This window comes from Emiliania huxleyi, assembly GCF_000372725.1.
Source record: "Emiliania huxleyi CCMP1516 unplaced genomic scaffold EMIHUscaffold_11, whole genome shotgun sequence".
Taxonomy (NCBI): domain Eukaryota; phylum Haptophyta; order Isochrysidales; family Noelaerhabdaceae; genus Emiliania; species Emiliania huxleyi.
Window position 1 is genome coordinate 758687 of NW_005201792.1, and position 15710 is coordinate 774396.

At 64.8% G+C, this 15710-nt stretch overlaps 6 protein-coding genes across 6 annotated transcripts; 4 read left to right on the plus strand and 2 right to left on the minus strand.

The window, feature by feature from the left end:
* The first annotated feature begins 576 nt into the window (after positions 1 to 576).
* On the plus strand, positions 577 to 1160 carry EMIHUDRAFT_351482 (hypothetical protein). The gene has a single exon (XM_005791964.1). It carries the CDS (start codon positions 620 to 622, stop codon positions 848 to 850), a length of 231 nt encoding a protein of 76 aa, XP_005792021.1. The 5' UTR covers positions 577 to 619; the 3' UTR covers positions 851 to 1160.
* A 2692-nt stretch (positions 1161 to 3852) lies between these two features.
* Positions 3853 to 5405, plus strand: EMIHUDRAFT_433445 (hypothetical protein). The gene is made up of 5 exons (XM_005791965.1): positions 3853 to 4543; positions 4651 to 4683; positions 4754 to 4810; positions 4877 to 4910; positions 4989 to 5405. Exons 1-5 carry the CDS (start codon positions 3920 to 3922, stop codon positions 5048 to 5050), a joined length of 810 nt encoding a protein of 269 aa, XP_005792022.1. The 5' UTR covers positions 3853 to 3919; the 3' UTR covers positions 5051 to 5405.
* Positions 5406 to 9606: 4201 nt separating this feature from the next.
* Positions 9607 to 10597, plus strand: EMIHUDRAFT_200135 (hypothetical protein; the record flags this gene model as incomplete). The annotated part of the gene is made up of 2 exons (XM_005791966.1): positions 9607 to 10266; positions 10589 to 10597. The coding sequence occupies 2 exons, from the start codon at positions 9607 to 9609 to the stop codon at positions 10595 to 10597; spliced, it is 669 nt and encodes a 222-aa protein (XP_005792023.1).
* Positions 10598 to 11168: 571 nt separating this feature from the next.
* Positions 11169 to 13244, minus strand: EMIHUDRAFT_200137 (hypothetical protein; the record flags this gene model as incomplete). Its single annotated transcript, XM_005791967.1, has 2 exons — positions 11169 to 12332; positions 12576 to 13244. 2 exons carry the CDS (start codon positions 13242 to 13244, stop codon positions 11169 to 11171), a joined length of 1833 nt encoding a protein of 610 aa, XP_005792024.1.
* Positions 13245 to 14177: 933 nt separating this feature from the next.
* On the minus strand, positions 14178 to 14687 carry EMIHUDRAFT_200138 (hypothetical protein; the record flags this gene model as incomplete). The annotated part of the gene is made up of 2 exons (XM_005791968.1): positions 14178 to 14204; positions 14517 to 14687. 2 exons carry the CDS (start codon positions 14685 to 14687, stop codon positions 14178 to 14180), a joined length of 198 nt encoding a protein of 65 aa, XP_005792025.1.
* A 23-nt stretch (positions 14688 to 14710) lies between these two features.
* EMIHUDRAFT_200139 (hypothetical protein) lies at positions 14711 to 15471 on the plus strand (the record flags this gene model as incomplete). Its single annotated transcript, XM_005791969.1, has 3 exons — positions 14711 to 14874; positions 14939 to 15294; positions 15329 to 15471. The coding sequence occupies 3 exons, from the start codon at positions 14711 to 14713 to the stop codon at positions 15469 to 15471; spliced, it is 663 nt and encodes a 220-aa protein (XP_005792026.1).
* Positions 15472 to 15710: the final 239 nt, after the last annotated feature.

Consider the following 15710-nt stretch of genomic DNA (forward strand, 5'->3'; position numbering starts at 1 on the left):
ATCGCTTCTCATCCGCACACCTGACTTCTTGCTCGACCGAGTTTGCGTTGAGGAGCGAACCGAGCCGCCGGTCAGCCGCCGGTGTGTCCCGCAGCGGCCTCGCTGGGCCAGAAGATCGGCCCGCGAGTGCGCCGCAGCATCCTCGCTGGGCCAGAAGATCGGCCCGCGAGGTGGATGCCAGCATGAGCCGATGCGTCGCAGTCAGTGCTCTTGCGTTTCGTTCGGCGGTAGTGATCTAATCACCTGAATGCCACGTTCGGATCGCTTCTCATCGCAAACCCCGTCAGCAGTCCTCCTCCGGGAATGTACGTAAGTAAGAGCTACATACACTGAGAGAGAGACTCGCTTCCGAGCTCTCGCGCCGCGTAGGGCCCTTAGCGCTTAGGGGCCTAGCTAGAGAACACAACCCCCTCTCCCTTCTCTCCCAGTAAGCTAAAAGTACCTGGGTCCCGTACCATGCGGAATCGACCCTATCAAGTGCTCAAGTGGCTCACTGAGAAAACCCGGGGCGGTGGTGGGAGGGGACACTACGAGTCAGAGTTGTGGGACGCACGAGGCCCTTACACCTCTATCTAGCTAGACGACGCTCTAGACGATCTCTCGACACGACGACATGACAATGGCAACCACGACAGGGGCGAGTGCCGAGGGCGCGAGGAAGATGATGTGCGTCGATGGCAACACTTTTCGCCGCGTCCTACTCGCGAGGGCAGCCTTCCGAGGCGTGGTCTTCGGAGGCGTGTTGTACCTCGGCGCCACCACGCTAGACCGCATCAAGCGCCTGGAGGACTCGAATGCTGCCATGGCGCTCAAGCTGGACACGGTCAACAAGGAGGTCGTGCAGCATTGAACTCCCACAGAAGCTCAAGCCAGATCGTGCCGCGTGTGTGACGTGGATGGTTGCGGGCCATTCGTGGCGTGGACGTCTGCGATGACGGGTGTGTGTGTTTTGTGTCGGACTATCTAGTTCCGAGGTGCCCGTCCACCTCGAGATCGAGGTTCGAGCTTGTTCCGAGGTGCCCGTCCACCTCGAGATCGAGGTTCGAGCCGGGCCATGGCCGCAGACTCTGCGAGCCTGTCATGTGCGGTGTCCCGTGTGGACATTGAGGGAAGGAGGGCGGGCACCGCGGAGTATGACATCAACACCCAACAAACTTACCACTACTGAGGTCCGTGGTGGTCCTATCCTCGTGCGGGAAGGCGCATGCATGTCAGGAAGGGGGCAAGGTGGCCCTGTCCACTTCCGCCATGCTATCGAGATAGGTGTCGGCGCCGCCAGCGCCACGGAGGTCGGAGGGCACTGGCCGCCACGGGCCCGGCGGGATACCGTGTAGCAGGGTGGGATGCCGCCCCCCGGAGCACACTCCCTACAGACGCCACCAAACACTCCCTGGCGCGCTCCGCGCATTGCCGATGCCGGGGTTGTGGCGCTTGAGTGCAAGGCTGCCAGGGAGGGAGGGAGGGTTGCCTCGCAGCCGATCGATCTCCCAGCAGCGCGTCCCGCCGGCGCCCCGGTACCCCCGGTCGATCCTTGGAGCACTTGGAGTGCAGTTGGCAGCCTCACATCCAGGGCCGGGGAGCTAAAAAGCGCACCCAGCGGGCCAGATGCTCGGGGACGGGTTGCGGCGCCTTGCGGGTGCAAGAGAGCCCTAGCTAGCCCTGGGGGTGCGCGTTCGCAGGGAAAGGGCCATGAAGTAAACACGGGTCTCCGAGGGTTGGCTCCGCGCTCCGGGTTTCTCCTAGCAGCAGAACGCCCCCTCTACTCGGAGCTAGTAGGCACCCGACACGGACATGAGACGACCGCTTCTATCTTTTTTCTACAATGACATCAGCCAACGGCGTGGCGATGTCGCGCGCATCCACGCGGTGCGTGCACAAGACAAGGAGTTTGGCCTCTGCCACACGTACGAGCTTGGCCGCTTCTGTCCGTCCATGCTGCCGTCGGCGCAGCGCATCCCGCCTATTGGCGACCTCTTCACGCAGCAGAGCACCTCTCCGGCTCTACTTGTCGGTGATTGAGCCCACTCTCGTCGAGCAGGCCGCCGCGGGCAAGCACGTCACGGTGGGAGAGCGCAAGGGCGACTCCCTCGCCAACTCCAACAAGGGCGACCGCACCTCCAAGCACAACGGGGTGCAAGGGCCGCCCAGAATGCCATCCGGGCACGCTCGGTTGGCAGCATCATCCTCGGGGACAAGGAAAAGCCCGTGGTGACGCGGCACCTCAACGACACGTCCGTGACTGACATCTGCGAGCTCGGCGGCGACTTCGAATCGCTGTCGTGGGATCGCTTGTCATGTGAGAGAGTGCGTTGTGTTCTCGACACTCGAGCGGACCTTGGAGCACTTGGAGTGCAGTCATTAACCGCACATCCAGGGCCGGGGGGCTAAGAAGCACACCCAGCGGGCCGGATGATTGGCATCGGGCTGAGGGAGGGTGTAGAGGATGTAGAGTGTAGAGCGCTGTAGAGCTGTAGAGATGTAGAGCGCTCTGGAGCGCTGTAGAGCTGTAGAGCTCTACATCCGCCGCGTGACGAGGCGCCTGCGTTGTAGAGCGATGTAGAGGCGCTCTACAACGTGAAATCTCTACAACAAACTCTACATCATAAGCGGCGAACGAGGCACGGTCGCTCTCCGACATGAGGCGCGTTGCACTTGCCAGTGCGGCCCTGGCCTTCTGTCTACCCGCCCAATGGGTGGCAGGTGCCTCTGCTGCTATGGCATGCCTCACGGCTGCGACTGGCCGGCGCCTCGGCGCGTCAGCTCGGCTCGGCGTAGCGATCGTGGCCAGCGCAACTCGCCTGGACTCAACGCTCAGCCAGGAGCTCCCGCACGCGCTGGCGCGAGTCATGGCGCATACAACGCGTCTGAATGCTCGCCTCGCCTCGCGCAAATGCGACCGTCCTCGCAGCCGACAGTCCACCGCCTGCTAAAGAAGCACAGCGACGAATGCGGCACCGGCGACACATGGCAGGCTGGTCATGACGCAGTTATAGGGTGTTGTGTGCCGTCAGAGGGACTCTCTGTGTGTCAGGGATAGTCAGGGCTGTCCATCAGAGCTTCACTAAGCTCGGAGACACCCCATTAGCGCGGCTCGACCTCTTTGAGTCACTGCCTTCCCGGCGGTTTGGCTGTAGAGCCTCTACAACAAACTCTACAACAAAATCGCGCTCTACATCGCTCTACAACGCAGGCGCCTCGTCACGCGGCGGATGTAGAGCTCTACAGCTCTACAGCGCTCCAGAGCGCTCTACATCTCTACAGCTCTACAGCGCTCTACACTCTACATCCTCTACACCCTCCCTCAGGCATCGGGTTACGGGCTAGAGAGCCCTAGCCCTGGGGGGGTGCGCGTTCGCAGGGAAAGGGCCGTAAAGTAAACACGGTCTCCGAGGGTTGGCTCTGCGCTTTGGGGTTCCCCTAGCTGCGGAACGCCCCCTCTACTCGGAGCTAATAGACACCAACGCAACACGACGAGGCAGCCGACATCGCCGCTTAGAACCCCCCGCCCCGAGCGGCCTCCCTACCCCCACTCCAGAGGGGCTCCTCCCACCCCTCCGCCCTCGGTCCTCCCACAGGGTTTTTACCCTCCGCGACCGCGTGAGGATCGGCGCGGCGAGGGAGGGGCCATCGCACCCCCTCCTTGCGCAGTCAGTGTCCCCCGCTATGTGTCGCCGTCTTCGGGGCACGCAATCCTGTGCAGTCAGGGCAAGTGGGGGCGAGGCGCACACCCTCTGTCTGCTCTCTCCTGTGCGTAAAAAGAAAGAGAGAAAGCAGACAAAAAAAGAGAGGTTGTGTTCTCGAGCCGCGAACTGTGTCTTTTTTCTCGAGACGAGAAGCGGCGACATCAGCGCTCGCTTTGCGAGGGCCTGTTTGTTAGCGTGCACCTCTGCAGCTCCTCTGCATTTCGCTGTGCGCTGACATGGCGGAGTCGCCGAGCAGTGGGAGCAGCCAGCGCGCGGCCGCCATGGCTGCCCTCAGTGCTTCGTCGGATGAGATCCAAGTCAACGCACGGCACGTGAGCTCCGAGCAAAAAGCGGCCGAAGGGGAAAAGGCTCTGCAGTCGGCGCGGCAGCAGGCGATGGCAAACCTGAACCGCAAGGGTAGTGCCGGTGTCGTCTCAAAATCGCAGGGCTCGAGCCAGCATGGGCAGGCCCTCGCGGGCCTGCAGGGCAAGCTGGCGGATGAGGTGGGCACCGGCGCCAAGGTCGTCCCAAACTGGAAGATGACCGCCGCGCAGAAAAACGCCGCCGCGGCTCGCGCAGAGATCAAGGGCTCGGGCAACCACGCTGCGGCAAAGGCGCTGTTTGGTGGCGGCCCTAAAGTCCTCCCCTCCGGCGGAGGGACGCCCACGAGCTTTGTCCCGGTGCAAAAGTCGCCCGCCGGAGGCGCGGCACGCAAGCCGCCGGCCGCCGCGGCGACACCACCGCCGCCGGCAGCGGCGGTCGGGTCTTCGGTCGGGAGCAGCACGGCAGAGGCTCAGGAGGGGGTGGAGAAGGATCTGGCGCTGCTGCTCGCCGCCTTCCCGCGACTCGGCACCGCCGAGGCGCCGCACGACCTGGCCCTGCCTGCGCACGCGCACACCGCCCTCCGAGACGTGTCGGAGACCGGCCCGAGACACGTCGTAGACGCGTCGCAGCTTGTCATCCCCAGGCGGACGGCTCGATCAGCACGACCTTTGGCAAAGTGACGGACGCGCAGGAAGCCAGGGCCGCAGCTCCGGGCGGCGCCTCTCGACACCGTGCGCTGTGAGCAGGTGATGGACGACGAGGAGCTCGAGCAGCAGCTCGAGTCGCTGGTGGGCACGCTCAAGGCGCGAGGCTGAGCTCCTCCCTGCCGCGTTGCCAGCTCTGACGAGACTCCTCCCTCACCCTCGCAGGCGGGCCGCAAGCGAGGACTCCTGCAGTGGGAAGGCACGCGCCGCCGCCCCCTCACCAGGCACCCTCCCCGACCCGCGCGGCGCGAGCAGGCGCTGCTCCCCCCCTCTGTAGGCCAAATCCTCCTCAAGGGCCCGCACGATGCCGTGCCCATCAAGTACGTCGGCCAGGCCTGATTCGGACGAAGTTTGAGCGCGGGCAGAGCGCAAGCCGCGCGCAGACCCAGCGGAGCGCGCCCGAGGAGGTGCACGGCAGCAGCGAGAGCGCGGCGCAACGACGCCACCGTGCCGGCAACGCAGTATGATTTTTGTGCAGGGCAGAGGACACAGGCAGAGATTTGGTGATGCCGCCCCCGTATTTGCTAACACTACCTACGTATGTTCCTCACATCTCGGACTTCGTGTGTGTTGTGATATAGTGCTATACGGTCCGTTCGCGCGCGCTCTGCTGATGTTTCGACGTCCCTCGACGTTTTTGAACAAAGGCTAAGTTTTTTCTGCGCTCGACTACTTCTATAACAAATTTTAACATACTGGATGACACATCATCCGCCCACATACGACGCACGAGCCTCGAGCCGGGTGAGCGCGCGTAAAAAAGTAACACACGCGCGCTGTGCCCCCCACTATTCTCTGTCTCACTGCTGACACTCCCTGCACAGCAGCATCCTCCTCCCCCTCACTGTAGTTGTCCCACCCGTCGTCGGAGTCGTCGCCACGGCGCTCGAAGCGGCAGCAGAGCTCCTCTTCCTCTGCAGCTCTGCTTCCTCTGCTAGCAGCTGCGCCAGCACTGCCTCCCACTCAGGGTCGGCAGCAGAGCCAGCATCGCTTTGAGCAGAGCAGCGCATTGCCACGTCCTCGTCGCAGAGAGCTCCACCGCGGCGAGAGACGTGGTGACAGTGGCGACCGACGTGCCAGTGGCGCGGCTGGCATCGCCAGCAGCGAGGCCGCCAGCATCGCCGCCGCGCAACACCGTTATTCACAGAAAAACACACACAACCCCGGACCCAAGACGCGGTATTCACAGCAGGTTGATAAGAAACAAGAAGGCGACTCGCAGACAGGTCGCAGAGTTTTTCTTTCAAAGACCTTTTTAGAAGAAAATAGGCGCGCTTCAAGTGCTCCATACCAAGTGCTTCACACAGAGCACAAGGGTCTCAGGGTGGCCCGCCCTGTCTATGCACCCTTCCCTTGGCCTGTACCCATGTTTCCGGAAACCAAAAAGGAAACGACAGGGTCCCCAGCACTTTTCGTTTCCGGAAATTTCCAGGGAACCAGAGGGTGTTTGGTGCTCCATTCTGGCAACTCTCGAGTTTCCCTGAGTCCGAGAGCTGGTCTGCGGCAAAATATCTGAGGCGAAACCGAGGAAACCGGCAAAATACCAGGTATTTTCCAGGTATACGGGGTTTTTCAGGTATACCCGCAAAATACCGGGGTATTTTGCCGAGAGTTGGCTGATTTTGGGCCCAAACCAGCCTCAGAGCCCGTGAATTGATGATTTCCGCGGAGTTTCCTCGGGAAACTAGAGAGGAAACGAGAGGGTGCTGTAGAGAAACACAGAAAGGAAACGAGACGGGGTGAGCGAGGAAACATGGGTACAGCCTAACCTTCCTCCCTCCCTGTAAAGTAAGTGACGAGTCCTTCCCCTAACACCGCATGTCCCCAACCCTGCTGATTGTGAGAGAGATATTTTTGAAGACCAACAAGAAATCACGACTCTCACAGCTGTTAGAGAGAGAAGATTCTTTCTCTCTTCCAGCTGTTAAGGAGCTTTCTTCTGATTGTGTTAATCCCAGTGTGAGCGCCTGAAAGGGACAGTAAAGCGCAGAAAATTCTTTTGCCTGTGATAGTGCTAGCTAGCACGCGCCAGTCCGCACCTGAGAGAGATTTTGTTCCGCGGACGAAGAATTCTTTTGCTGCCGCGCAGGAACACTCATTAGTTGTCGGCTGAGGCAGGTTGGCATAGACTCGATCGAATAGGTTTCCCCTAACAGGGCCAACCCGCTGAATGTCGCAAGGCGGCCTCAACCTCGACGCGTTTGTCTCTCAGATTGGCGAGTTTGCGGGCGTGTTGGGCCACGCCGAGGGCACCGAGTGCCAAGATTGGAACAGCGAGGCCGTCGACCGCGCCTTTGGCTGGGCTGACTACGTGCAGGGCTCGGCCGCGCTGCTGGCCGACGACTGCGAGGCAGCGGCAGTGGACCGCTGGCTCGCCACGCAGCAGGCGCAGCACTGGCCCTCCTCGCAGGCATCGGCGTCGACGGCCGCCGCGGCTGCGCCAGCCTCGCGGCTGCTCACGGTCGGCGCGCTGTCTGGGCGTGACGGCGCGGGCGGCGCGAGGGGCCTCTTGCTACGCACGTTGGCGCTCAACCCGACCGCGCCCAACGCCGTCGCGCAGGCCGCGCTGCAGCGCGCTCTCGGCGCGCCCCCTCCCGGCAGAGAGGAGGCGGAGGCGGCGGAGGCGGCGGAGGAGCTCGCCGTTGCCGCGCTGCTGCCGGCCGTGCGGAGGCAGGCGCAGCTCCGGCTCGCGCAGGCGGCGCTCCTCGAGCCGCGCCTCGCGCCGCTTGCGCAGCAGGCCGACCCGCAGTGGTCCGCCGCCGCCGCCGTCGCTGCGCTCGCGGCGGGAAGCGAGGGCCGGCCGCTTCCGGCGGGCGAGGCGGTGACGGCGCGCGCGGTTGCGATGGCGATGGCGAGGCTTGCGGAGCGAGTCCCGCGCCACGAGATGGAGGGCTTCTTCGGGCAGCCGCGCCTGTTTGAGTGCTACCCGCTCGCCCTCGAGGCGTGCTGTGGGCTCGGGAGAGCCGCACGCGAGCCTCGCCTGGACCCTTCTCCCCTCCTTGCAGGCGTGCTGCTGGCTCGCCTCCGGGGAGCTGCATGCCGCGGGGCTGGACGGCGCGGGCGCCGCCGCGAGAGCCGGAGGCGGCGCTAGCGGCGGGTCGGGGGCCGCGGCGAGCCTCGTAGCGGCGATTGCGCTCACCGCGTTGCGCGGCGCCGCGGCCTCCAGCGCCCACGTGGCCGGCGCGCTCGAGGCGCTGCACCCGAAGCTTCTCGCTTGGGTGTGCGCCAGGGACGCTGAGGCGGCCGCAGAGGGCGGCACCGCGCCGTCGGCCGTTCCCCCGCCGCTGGCCGCCGCCTGCCTCTCGAGCCTGCAGCGGCGAGCGGCGTCGCTGCTCCGCTCTGCGGAGCCGCCGCCGCCGCCGGCGGGGAAGCGACCCCGCTACCTGGACGGGCCGGCCGAGGGAGGCGCGACGCTCGCCCAACGAGTCGAGGCGCGCGCCGCCGAGTGGCGCGACCACGCGCGGCGGTGGCTGTGCCTGTGGGAGCGGGGCGGGCGGCTGCGACCGCTCGTGCTGCGCGAGCTGCGCCGACACGCGGTGCTCGGCGAGGCGCCGTCGGCGGAGGGGAGCCGCGTGCACCGCCTCCTCGTGCGGCTGGCGCCGGAGGCCGCCGCGCTCAGCGCGGCTCTCGGAGAAGGACGGGAGCCGGAGCGTAGCTCCGTGCGAGCAAGATAGTACGAGAGCAAAAAACGCGCGTGGAAGCATCGTTCGTGCTCCACCGCGGTCGCACTTGGAGGCCGGGCGGATATTTTTCTTTTCCTGGCACACACGTTGGATATTGACCGCGCAAGATAAAAGGGTGGCTAAGGGCTCTGCCCGCAAGGCGCCCGCGTCGCAGACGCGGTACCATTGACAAATCTGCGATATACCCCCACACGAGCAAATAGCAAAATCCGAATACCGTGCACGAATCCGGCGATGTGGGACCCAAGCCTTCAGCTGGTGCCAAGACGTAAAGTTGAAAGCAGAACGTCCGCCAAATCCGTGCTTTCGCGCTACCTGAGGGAAAGCTCCTGATCGAGCCCAGCGTGCCCGCGGCCGCCTCCCGCGCAGCACCGCCGCTGCGGAATCGGATCGAGCCCATGGAGGAGGAGGGCGCAGTCGGCCAGCGCAGCAGGCGGAGTCCCTCCCCGCGCCGGAGCCCCCCTGCAGTCGAGGGAGTCCTCGTTGGCGATGAAGGTGGCGACATCGAATCGCGGCCGACACACGTCACGTGGGAGGAATGGGCGATGAGCGGGAACGATGCGCGCTACGACGCCGACTCCGCCGTGCTCGTGGCCGCAGAAAGCCGCGCTCCAGGAGCACGCCAAGATGCAATGGCTCGCTTGCTTCGATTCAGCTCTCTCGGCAGCAGAAGTGGGGCTGGAGCGGGTGGGGGTGGATGCCGATTGAGGGGGAGCGTCTCCAGCTGCGCCCTGTGGCAGCTGCGCCCTGTGGCAGCTAGTCGAGGGACTTGGTAGTTGTGACCCCCCTGAGTGAGGACAGGAGAGAGAGAGCGTTTTGTGGTGTTGGTGTACGCAATAACGGGACAGGGTGGTTGTTCTCTCTATCTCCTCTTCTAGCTCTTAGCATGAGCTGCGCCCGGTGTCCGACCCCTTTTGCGCAGCAACACCTTAAACTTTTAGGCCCTCCAAATTCGGGTCGGAGCGTAGCGGAGTGGGCCCCGAGTTTGAAAAGGGCGACGGACGCTTGCGTCCTAGCCGCCAACAACGCCTCCCCGGCGCAGAGGGGCCCCCGGAGGGATGCACAACCGCTCCACGCCACGCCGCTTGCGGCGGTCCTCTTCCCAGCTCCGCTGAGGGCCCGTGCGTTATTTTTCTTTGGGGGAGAAAATTCTTTTTCACGCTGGTACCTTAGGTATCGGCCGCCGCTCAAGAGTGTATGCCTCCTCCTCCCATGCCTCCCATGCACATGCCGCCCATGCATATGCCTCCCATGCATATGCCACCAATGGCGCCCATGGTGATGTCCTTTGGCGCCGCGACGTCCGGCGTGCCGTTCCTCTTCAGCAGCTGGAAGCCGGCGACGCCCGCCGCCTTCTTCTTTGCGTGCGCCCTCACAATGGCAGCCGCGGCAGCGCTCGAGGTTGCCCTCCGCGCGCTGCCCCACCTCGAGCGGAGGCTCGCGCGCGGTGGCCGCCGGCTCGCGCACCGCAACCTTCTGCGCGCCGCCCACACGGTCGCGACGACGGGGCTGTCTTACGCGCTGATGCTGCTCGCGATGAGCTTCAACGTGTACATCTTCGCGGCCGTCATCCTCGGCTTCGGGCTCGGCGCGCTCTTCGCCGGCCACCTGCACGAGCCTCCAAAGACGCGGCCGCCGCGGCTTGCAGAGATGGACAGCGCCAACCCGCCGACCTGCGAGCAGCTCTCGGTGCTGCGCGTGAGCGGGATGACGTGCGCGGCGTGCGTCGTGGCGGTCGAGGTTGCGCTGCGCAGCGTCGCCGGCGTCACCGCCGCCGCGGTCGACCTCGAGGCGGGCTCCGCCACCGTGCTGAGCTCGAGCGGCGGCGGAGGCGGCCTCTCGGCGCCGCCGATCACGCAGATGCTCGACGCGGTGGAGAAGGCCAGCCGCCGCCCCTCCTGCCCCGCGGGACCCGCCGCCCGGCCGAGGAGGAGGCGTTCGAACCCCCCCCCCCCCCCCCCCGCCGCCGCCCGCAGACTGGACGCACCGCCAGCGCAGTCGTCGTCGGCGCGGCCTTCGGCCCGAGCCTTGGGCGCGGCTCGGAGGGCACGCGTCTCCCCTGGCCGCCACCGCCCCTCACGCCGCGGCACCGCATTCTAGGCACGAGCCGGTCGGCATGCCAACAGGGCGAGCAGCCTGCTGCCGCTAGCACAGTTAGCAGCCCGCCAGACGAGCGGCGGACGGCGTGGGGTAGGCCCGGTAGTACTACTAGGCGGGCGTGGCGGCTGGCGCTCAGCGGGCCTTTCCCGCACGCACTCGTGCTTTGTGCATAGATTTGTGTGCGTGTGACTCACGGCACCGCGCGGTGCGGGGGCCCGGGGGCGTTCTCGATCTCGTGGTGTTTGGTGTGGCGTGTGGGGTGTGGCTGACTGGCTGTGGGTGCTGCGAGAGCCGAGACGAGAGAGAGCCGAGAGCTGGAGTGCGGCGCAAGTACATGTGTGTCGATCGAGCGTCCAGGGTGAAATTTGAAAGCCGCAAAAACAAAAACAAAGTGTTATCTAGAATCTCTAGCAATCGCGCGCAGGCACCCAGCCGCGCGAGAGCGAGACGAGAACCGACCGCACACATGGAAGTTCCGAACACAGCCCCTGCTTCAGCCTGGTCACCGACATTCGAGAGAGCGTCGCGAGGAGAGTACGCGTCGCTAGACGCGTCGCGCCGGCTCAGAGGCGCAAACCCCCTCTCCCGCGTCCCGGGACCCGGCCGCGCGCGTTGCGCCGCGCGGGCAGGCGACTCGCCAGCATACGCCTGGTATGCGGCACAGCCCCTCGCCTCTACTTGTCGAGCGCCTTGAGGTCCTCCTTGCTCCAGACGGAGGGGAAGCACTTTGGCACCAGCTTGCGGATCAGGGGGAGGAAGGCGATGAAGAATGGGAAGATGACCGAGATGTACGGGTTTGGCACCTTGGTCAGGGCGTAGAGGACGGCGAGGCAGGAGAACTGGAAGAGCGTGTAGAGGTGGAGCGGTTTGCGCGCCACCTGGGTCACGTAGTCGTACTGCGGGTACTTCTTCGTGTCCCAGATGAGCCACAGCCAGAGCCGCTCGTACAGCTGCACGCCCGGCAGCGCCGTGACGCCCATGTAGAGGAAGACGCCCGCCAGGACCACCTTCGGGATCTTGGTGAGCACCGCGGAGAGGCCGAGCGCGGCGAGGAGGAGGCAGTGGATGCCCAGGTGCGTCACCCGCTGCTCGACCACGTTGGTCACCTTGGAGACCGTCTGGCCGTGCTCGTTCTTGGAGTCCTCGCGCGTCATGAGCGACATGAGGTGCGACATCGAGCGGACGGTCGCGGCGTGCGTGAAGGGGAGGCCGAAGAAGCCGCAGATGGGGTAGATGAAGATGCCGCACACGAGGAGGTCGAGGTGGTACGCGCCGCCCTTCTTCAGGTTGTGGTCCTTGCGGTTGATGAGCAGCGTCGTCAGGTTCTGGTCGAGGTAGCCGAGCACGGCGAGGCCGAGCGCCGGCACGGCGGTAAAGAAGATGAAGCCGACGCCGGGCGTGTCGTAGCCGGAGGCGGTCTCGTCCCCGAACGGGTTGACGAACCAGCCGCGCGACTCGCCGGTCCCGTTGAGCGTCGCGGTGGGCACGATCTCGTCCGGCATGTCGAGGCAGGGCACGTCGACGTCGCGGAAGCCGTAGTTGATGCCCGAGTAGAGGAGGATGGAGAGGGTGACGCCGTAGTTGGCGACGAGCTTGCGGACGAGCGGCGTCGCCTCGTTGCGCTTGGGGAAGGCGCGGCACCACATGGCGGTGAAGTAGGTGAAGAGGCCGAGCAGCGTGCCGAGGAAGGCCTTTGCGCGGTTGGCCGGCGCCGCCGGGTCGTCGCCCTCGACGTCGGGGTCGGCGAGGTAGAGCTTGATGAGGGTGGTGAAGGCGCCGACGATGAAGATGATCGAGATGAGGAAGGAGAAGATCTCCTCGGTGAAGCGCGTGCACACCTTCATGCACGCCGAGAGGTCGAAGAGCGCGACGAGGATCGTGAAGAGCGAGCACCACAGCGCTTGCCAGACGCGCGCCGCCAGGAAGTCGACCTCCATCTGCCGGGGGGGGGGGGGGTGAGGGGTTTAAGGGGGTGAGGGGTGAGGGGTGAAAAGGGGGAGGGGGCGGGCGGGCCGGGATGCGGGGAGGGAGAGGGGGGCGGGGGAAGCGCGCGCCGATTGGCAGATCTCGTAAAAGACGACGGTGAAGGCGAGCTCGGGGCCGGTCGCGCCGAGGATGCAGAGGGGCTGGCCCGAGAGGAAGGAGTAGATGAGGCCCGACATGCCAGACGAGATGATCGTCTCGATGACGCCGAGCTGGTTGTCGGTCGCGTCGGCGAAGGCGGCGCCGAAGGTGACGGCGGGCGAGAGGCAGGCGAAGAAGAGGAAGCAGATGGAGGCGGTCGTCTTCATGCAGTTGCCGCCGGTGAAGGCCTCGGTCCAGTCCGACACGTAGAGCGGCACGCGGCGCAGCAGGTCGGCGCGGAGCCCGCCCGCGAAGCGGCCGGAGAACTCGAGCGGCGCGAGCTCCGAGATGGGCTTCTTTTCCTTGCTGCTCCGCATGTACTTGCTCGACTTGATGCCCTGGAAGAAGCCGCTGCTGTTGCGCGACATGTTGGCCGTGTCGCCAAGGACGGTGCTGCTCTTGCCGGCCTCGCCCGCCTCGCCGCCGTCGTCCTCGACGCGTGCCTCCCCCACGGCAGGCGCAGGCACAGCCCGAACAGACTCCTCCTCAAACGGGTCGCAGTCGGCGTCGTGCCCCGCGGTCGCCGGCGTGACGAGCGCGTCCGCGACGTGGTTGACGGACGAGTAGTTGTCGTCGCCGGGGTACGCGGTGGCCGGCTCGACGAACGGGGGCGCGGGGGCGGGCATCGGGAGCGCGAAGGTCAAAGTCGATCGACAAACACGATCGAAGATCTGGTCTGTGTATCAGCCCGCCGCATGTCGGATGCAAGCGCCGTGCTGCCGCTGGGTGTTTTGTTATTTTTCGTTGGCGATGAGCGCAGCAACGCTACGGAGATTTTGCATGTACCGCTCTCTCTTACGGCGCCGATGTGGAGGGCAGGCGCCGGCGAGACGAGCGCAACGGCAAGGCCGAGGCAGATCAGGACTTCAGGAGCGAATGGCTTGCGCCGCGCGGGCTCATTCAGCTGGTGATGCTCGCCGTCTGGTGGGAACCTCGCCACGCTGCCTCTGGCATGACGATGAGCCATGAGGACCCGGTCCAGCACACCGACGGTCGAAGCACGAAGGCCTTACACGTAGAGGACACGGAGTATTGGAGTACACGGTGTTGCATGCGCGGGGAATACAGCAACCACGGCGCGCCGCAGGCGCGACCCGAGAAAAGGCCAGACACGAGGGACGAGCGTGAACGGGAGCCCCACCTCAAATTTTCTCTCCTCCCCACACCCCCGGCATTGTGCTCGTGGCTTAGCGGGTTCGACCTGCAGATGGCTTAGCGGGATGCATCGCAGGCGCCACCCCGTCCCGACCAAAGAAGTGCGAGGTACTCGTGCTGTGCCATCCCAAACTGTCCCTCCTCTCTCTCGCTCCCGGCCTGGGCCTTTCCTCGCGGCTTCCCTTGTCTTTTTTTGCCCCCAGCATATTTTGGACGCAGGAGCCAGGTCCGCGCGCGCAAAACTCTTTACATACACTCTCCCTTCCCGTCGCATGCCGTCACGGTGCCGACATCTGCATGCCATCAGGCGGGGGTGGCTGCGTCCCACCTTGCGCGTCCAAAATATGCTGGGGGCGTAATCTTCCAAGCTAAGAGTACGACGTTTAGCTACTCATGCAAAGCTTTTACGCGGGAAACCAGCACGCCGATCGCTATGCACACATCGCAGATTCGTGCAGTGATGTCGCTGGCGCTCGCCGTCGGCGTACACGCGACGTCCCCGGTGTGGCAAGCCATTCACCACCACCACCACCACCACCACCACCACCACCACCACCACCACCACCACCACCACCACCACCACGTCGGCTTGCAGCGTGTACGCCACCACCACCACCACCACCACTAGCTCCTTGTTTGCCAACAAGCCCGACCTGCAGACCGCGGTCGACCTGTGGTTTACGAGGCGGGCTTGTTCGAAGGTGCCCGGTGGAGATGATGGCGGCGAGGGCGGCGGCAGGCACGTGAGCGAGCCCCACGAGTTGTAGTCCGAGGCTGGCGTGGACGAACGCCTTGTTGCAGTCACTGAGGGATGTGGCGTCGTAGAACATGTCGTACATGTCATGGACCGCCGACACGTCCCACGAGCTGACGTCCTTGTCGAAGGAGGAGGCGAAGCGGAACATGCTGCTCATGTCGAGAACCGCAGACGTGTCCCATGAGCGACGAGGCGGCTGCCCAGGCGACGTACGGCCACATCTCGAGCTGGGACGTGAGCCGTATCACCGACATGAAGTGTCTGTTCAGCGCTGACCCGTGGTGCGAGCTGTACGGCGGCGGCGGCTCCACGACCGGCAAGGACATGGGCAACCCCGACATTGGGTCGTGGGACACGTCATCGGTCCGCGACATGGACCATGTTCCGCGGCGCCTCCTCCTTCGACAGAGACATCTCCTCGTGGGACACGCCTGCAGTCGTCGACATGAGCCGCATGTTCCGCGGCGCCTCCTCTTTCAACAAGGACATCTCCTCGTGGGACACGTCGACTGTCCGCTACATGGACCACATTTCAACGGCGCCTCCTCTTTCGACAAAGGACATCTCCTCGTGGAACACGTCGGCGGTCGTCTTCATGAGCTACATGTTCCAGGGCGCCTCCGCCTTCGACAAGGACCTCAGCTCGTGGGACACGTCGGCGGTCGGCGACGCCTCATCCTCCCTCAGCGACTGCAACAAGGCGCTCATCCACGCCGGCTTCGACGCTCAGACGAGCGCGTGGCCCTACTCGTGGGGCTCGCTGCGTGCCCGCCGCCGCCTCCCCCCCGTCGCCCCCAGCGGTGTGCAAGCCGTTTTGTGAGGACAAGACGCAGGCCTGGGATGACAAGTGCACCTTGGGGGGCTGCAACGGCTGTGCACCGAGTGCTGAGGACCAGACGCAGGCCTGGGATGACAAGTGCAACTGGCCACCGTGGGTCTGATCGTGCTGTTCCGGCGCTCTAGACTCGTGTCACATCGGTAGTGTACCCTGTCAGTACGTGGGCACCTTTAGGGTTCTCTCCGTCGAAACATACAAACGCTGCAAAACACGAGAAATCGATGACAGCCAGACGCGACCCAAGGACCCAACTCATCCGCTCACGCGCGACAAGTATCGAACGTCCGCTATACGGATGGCCGCTTGAGGACACCTCAACCCCACCCCCTGCGAGATCAGCAC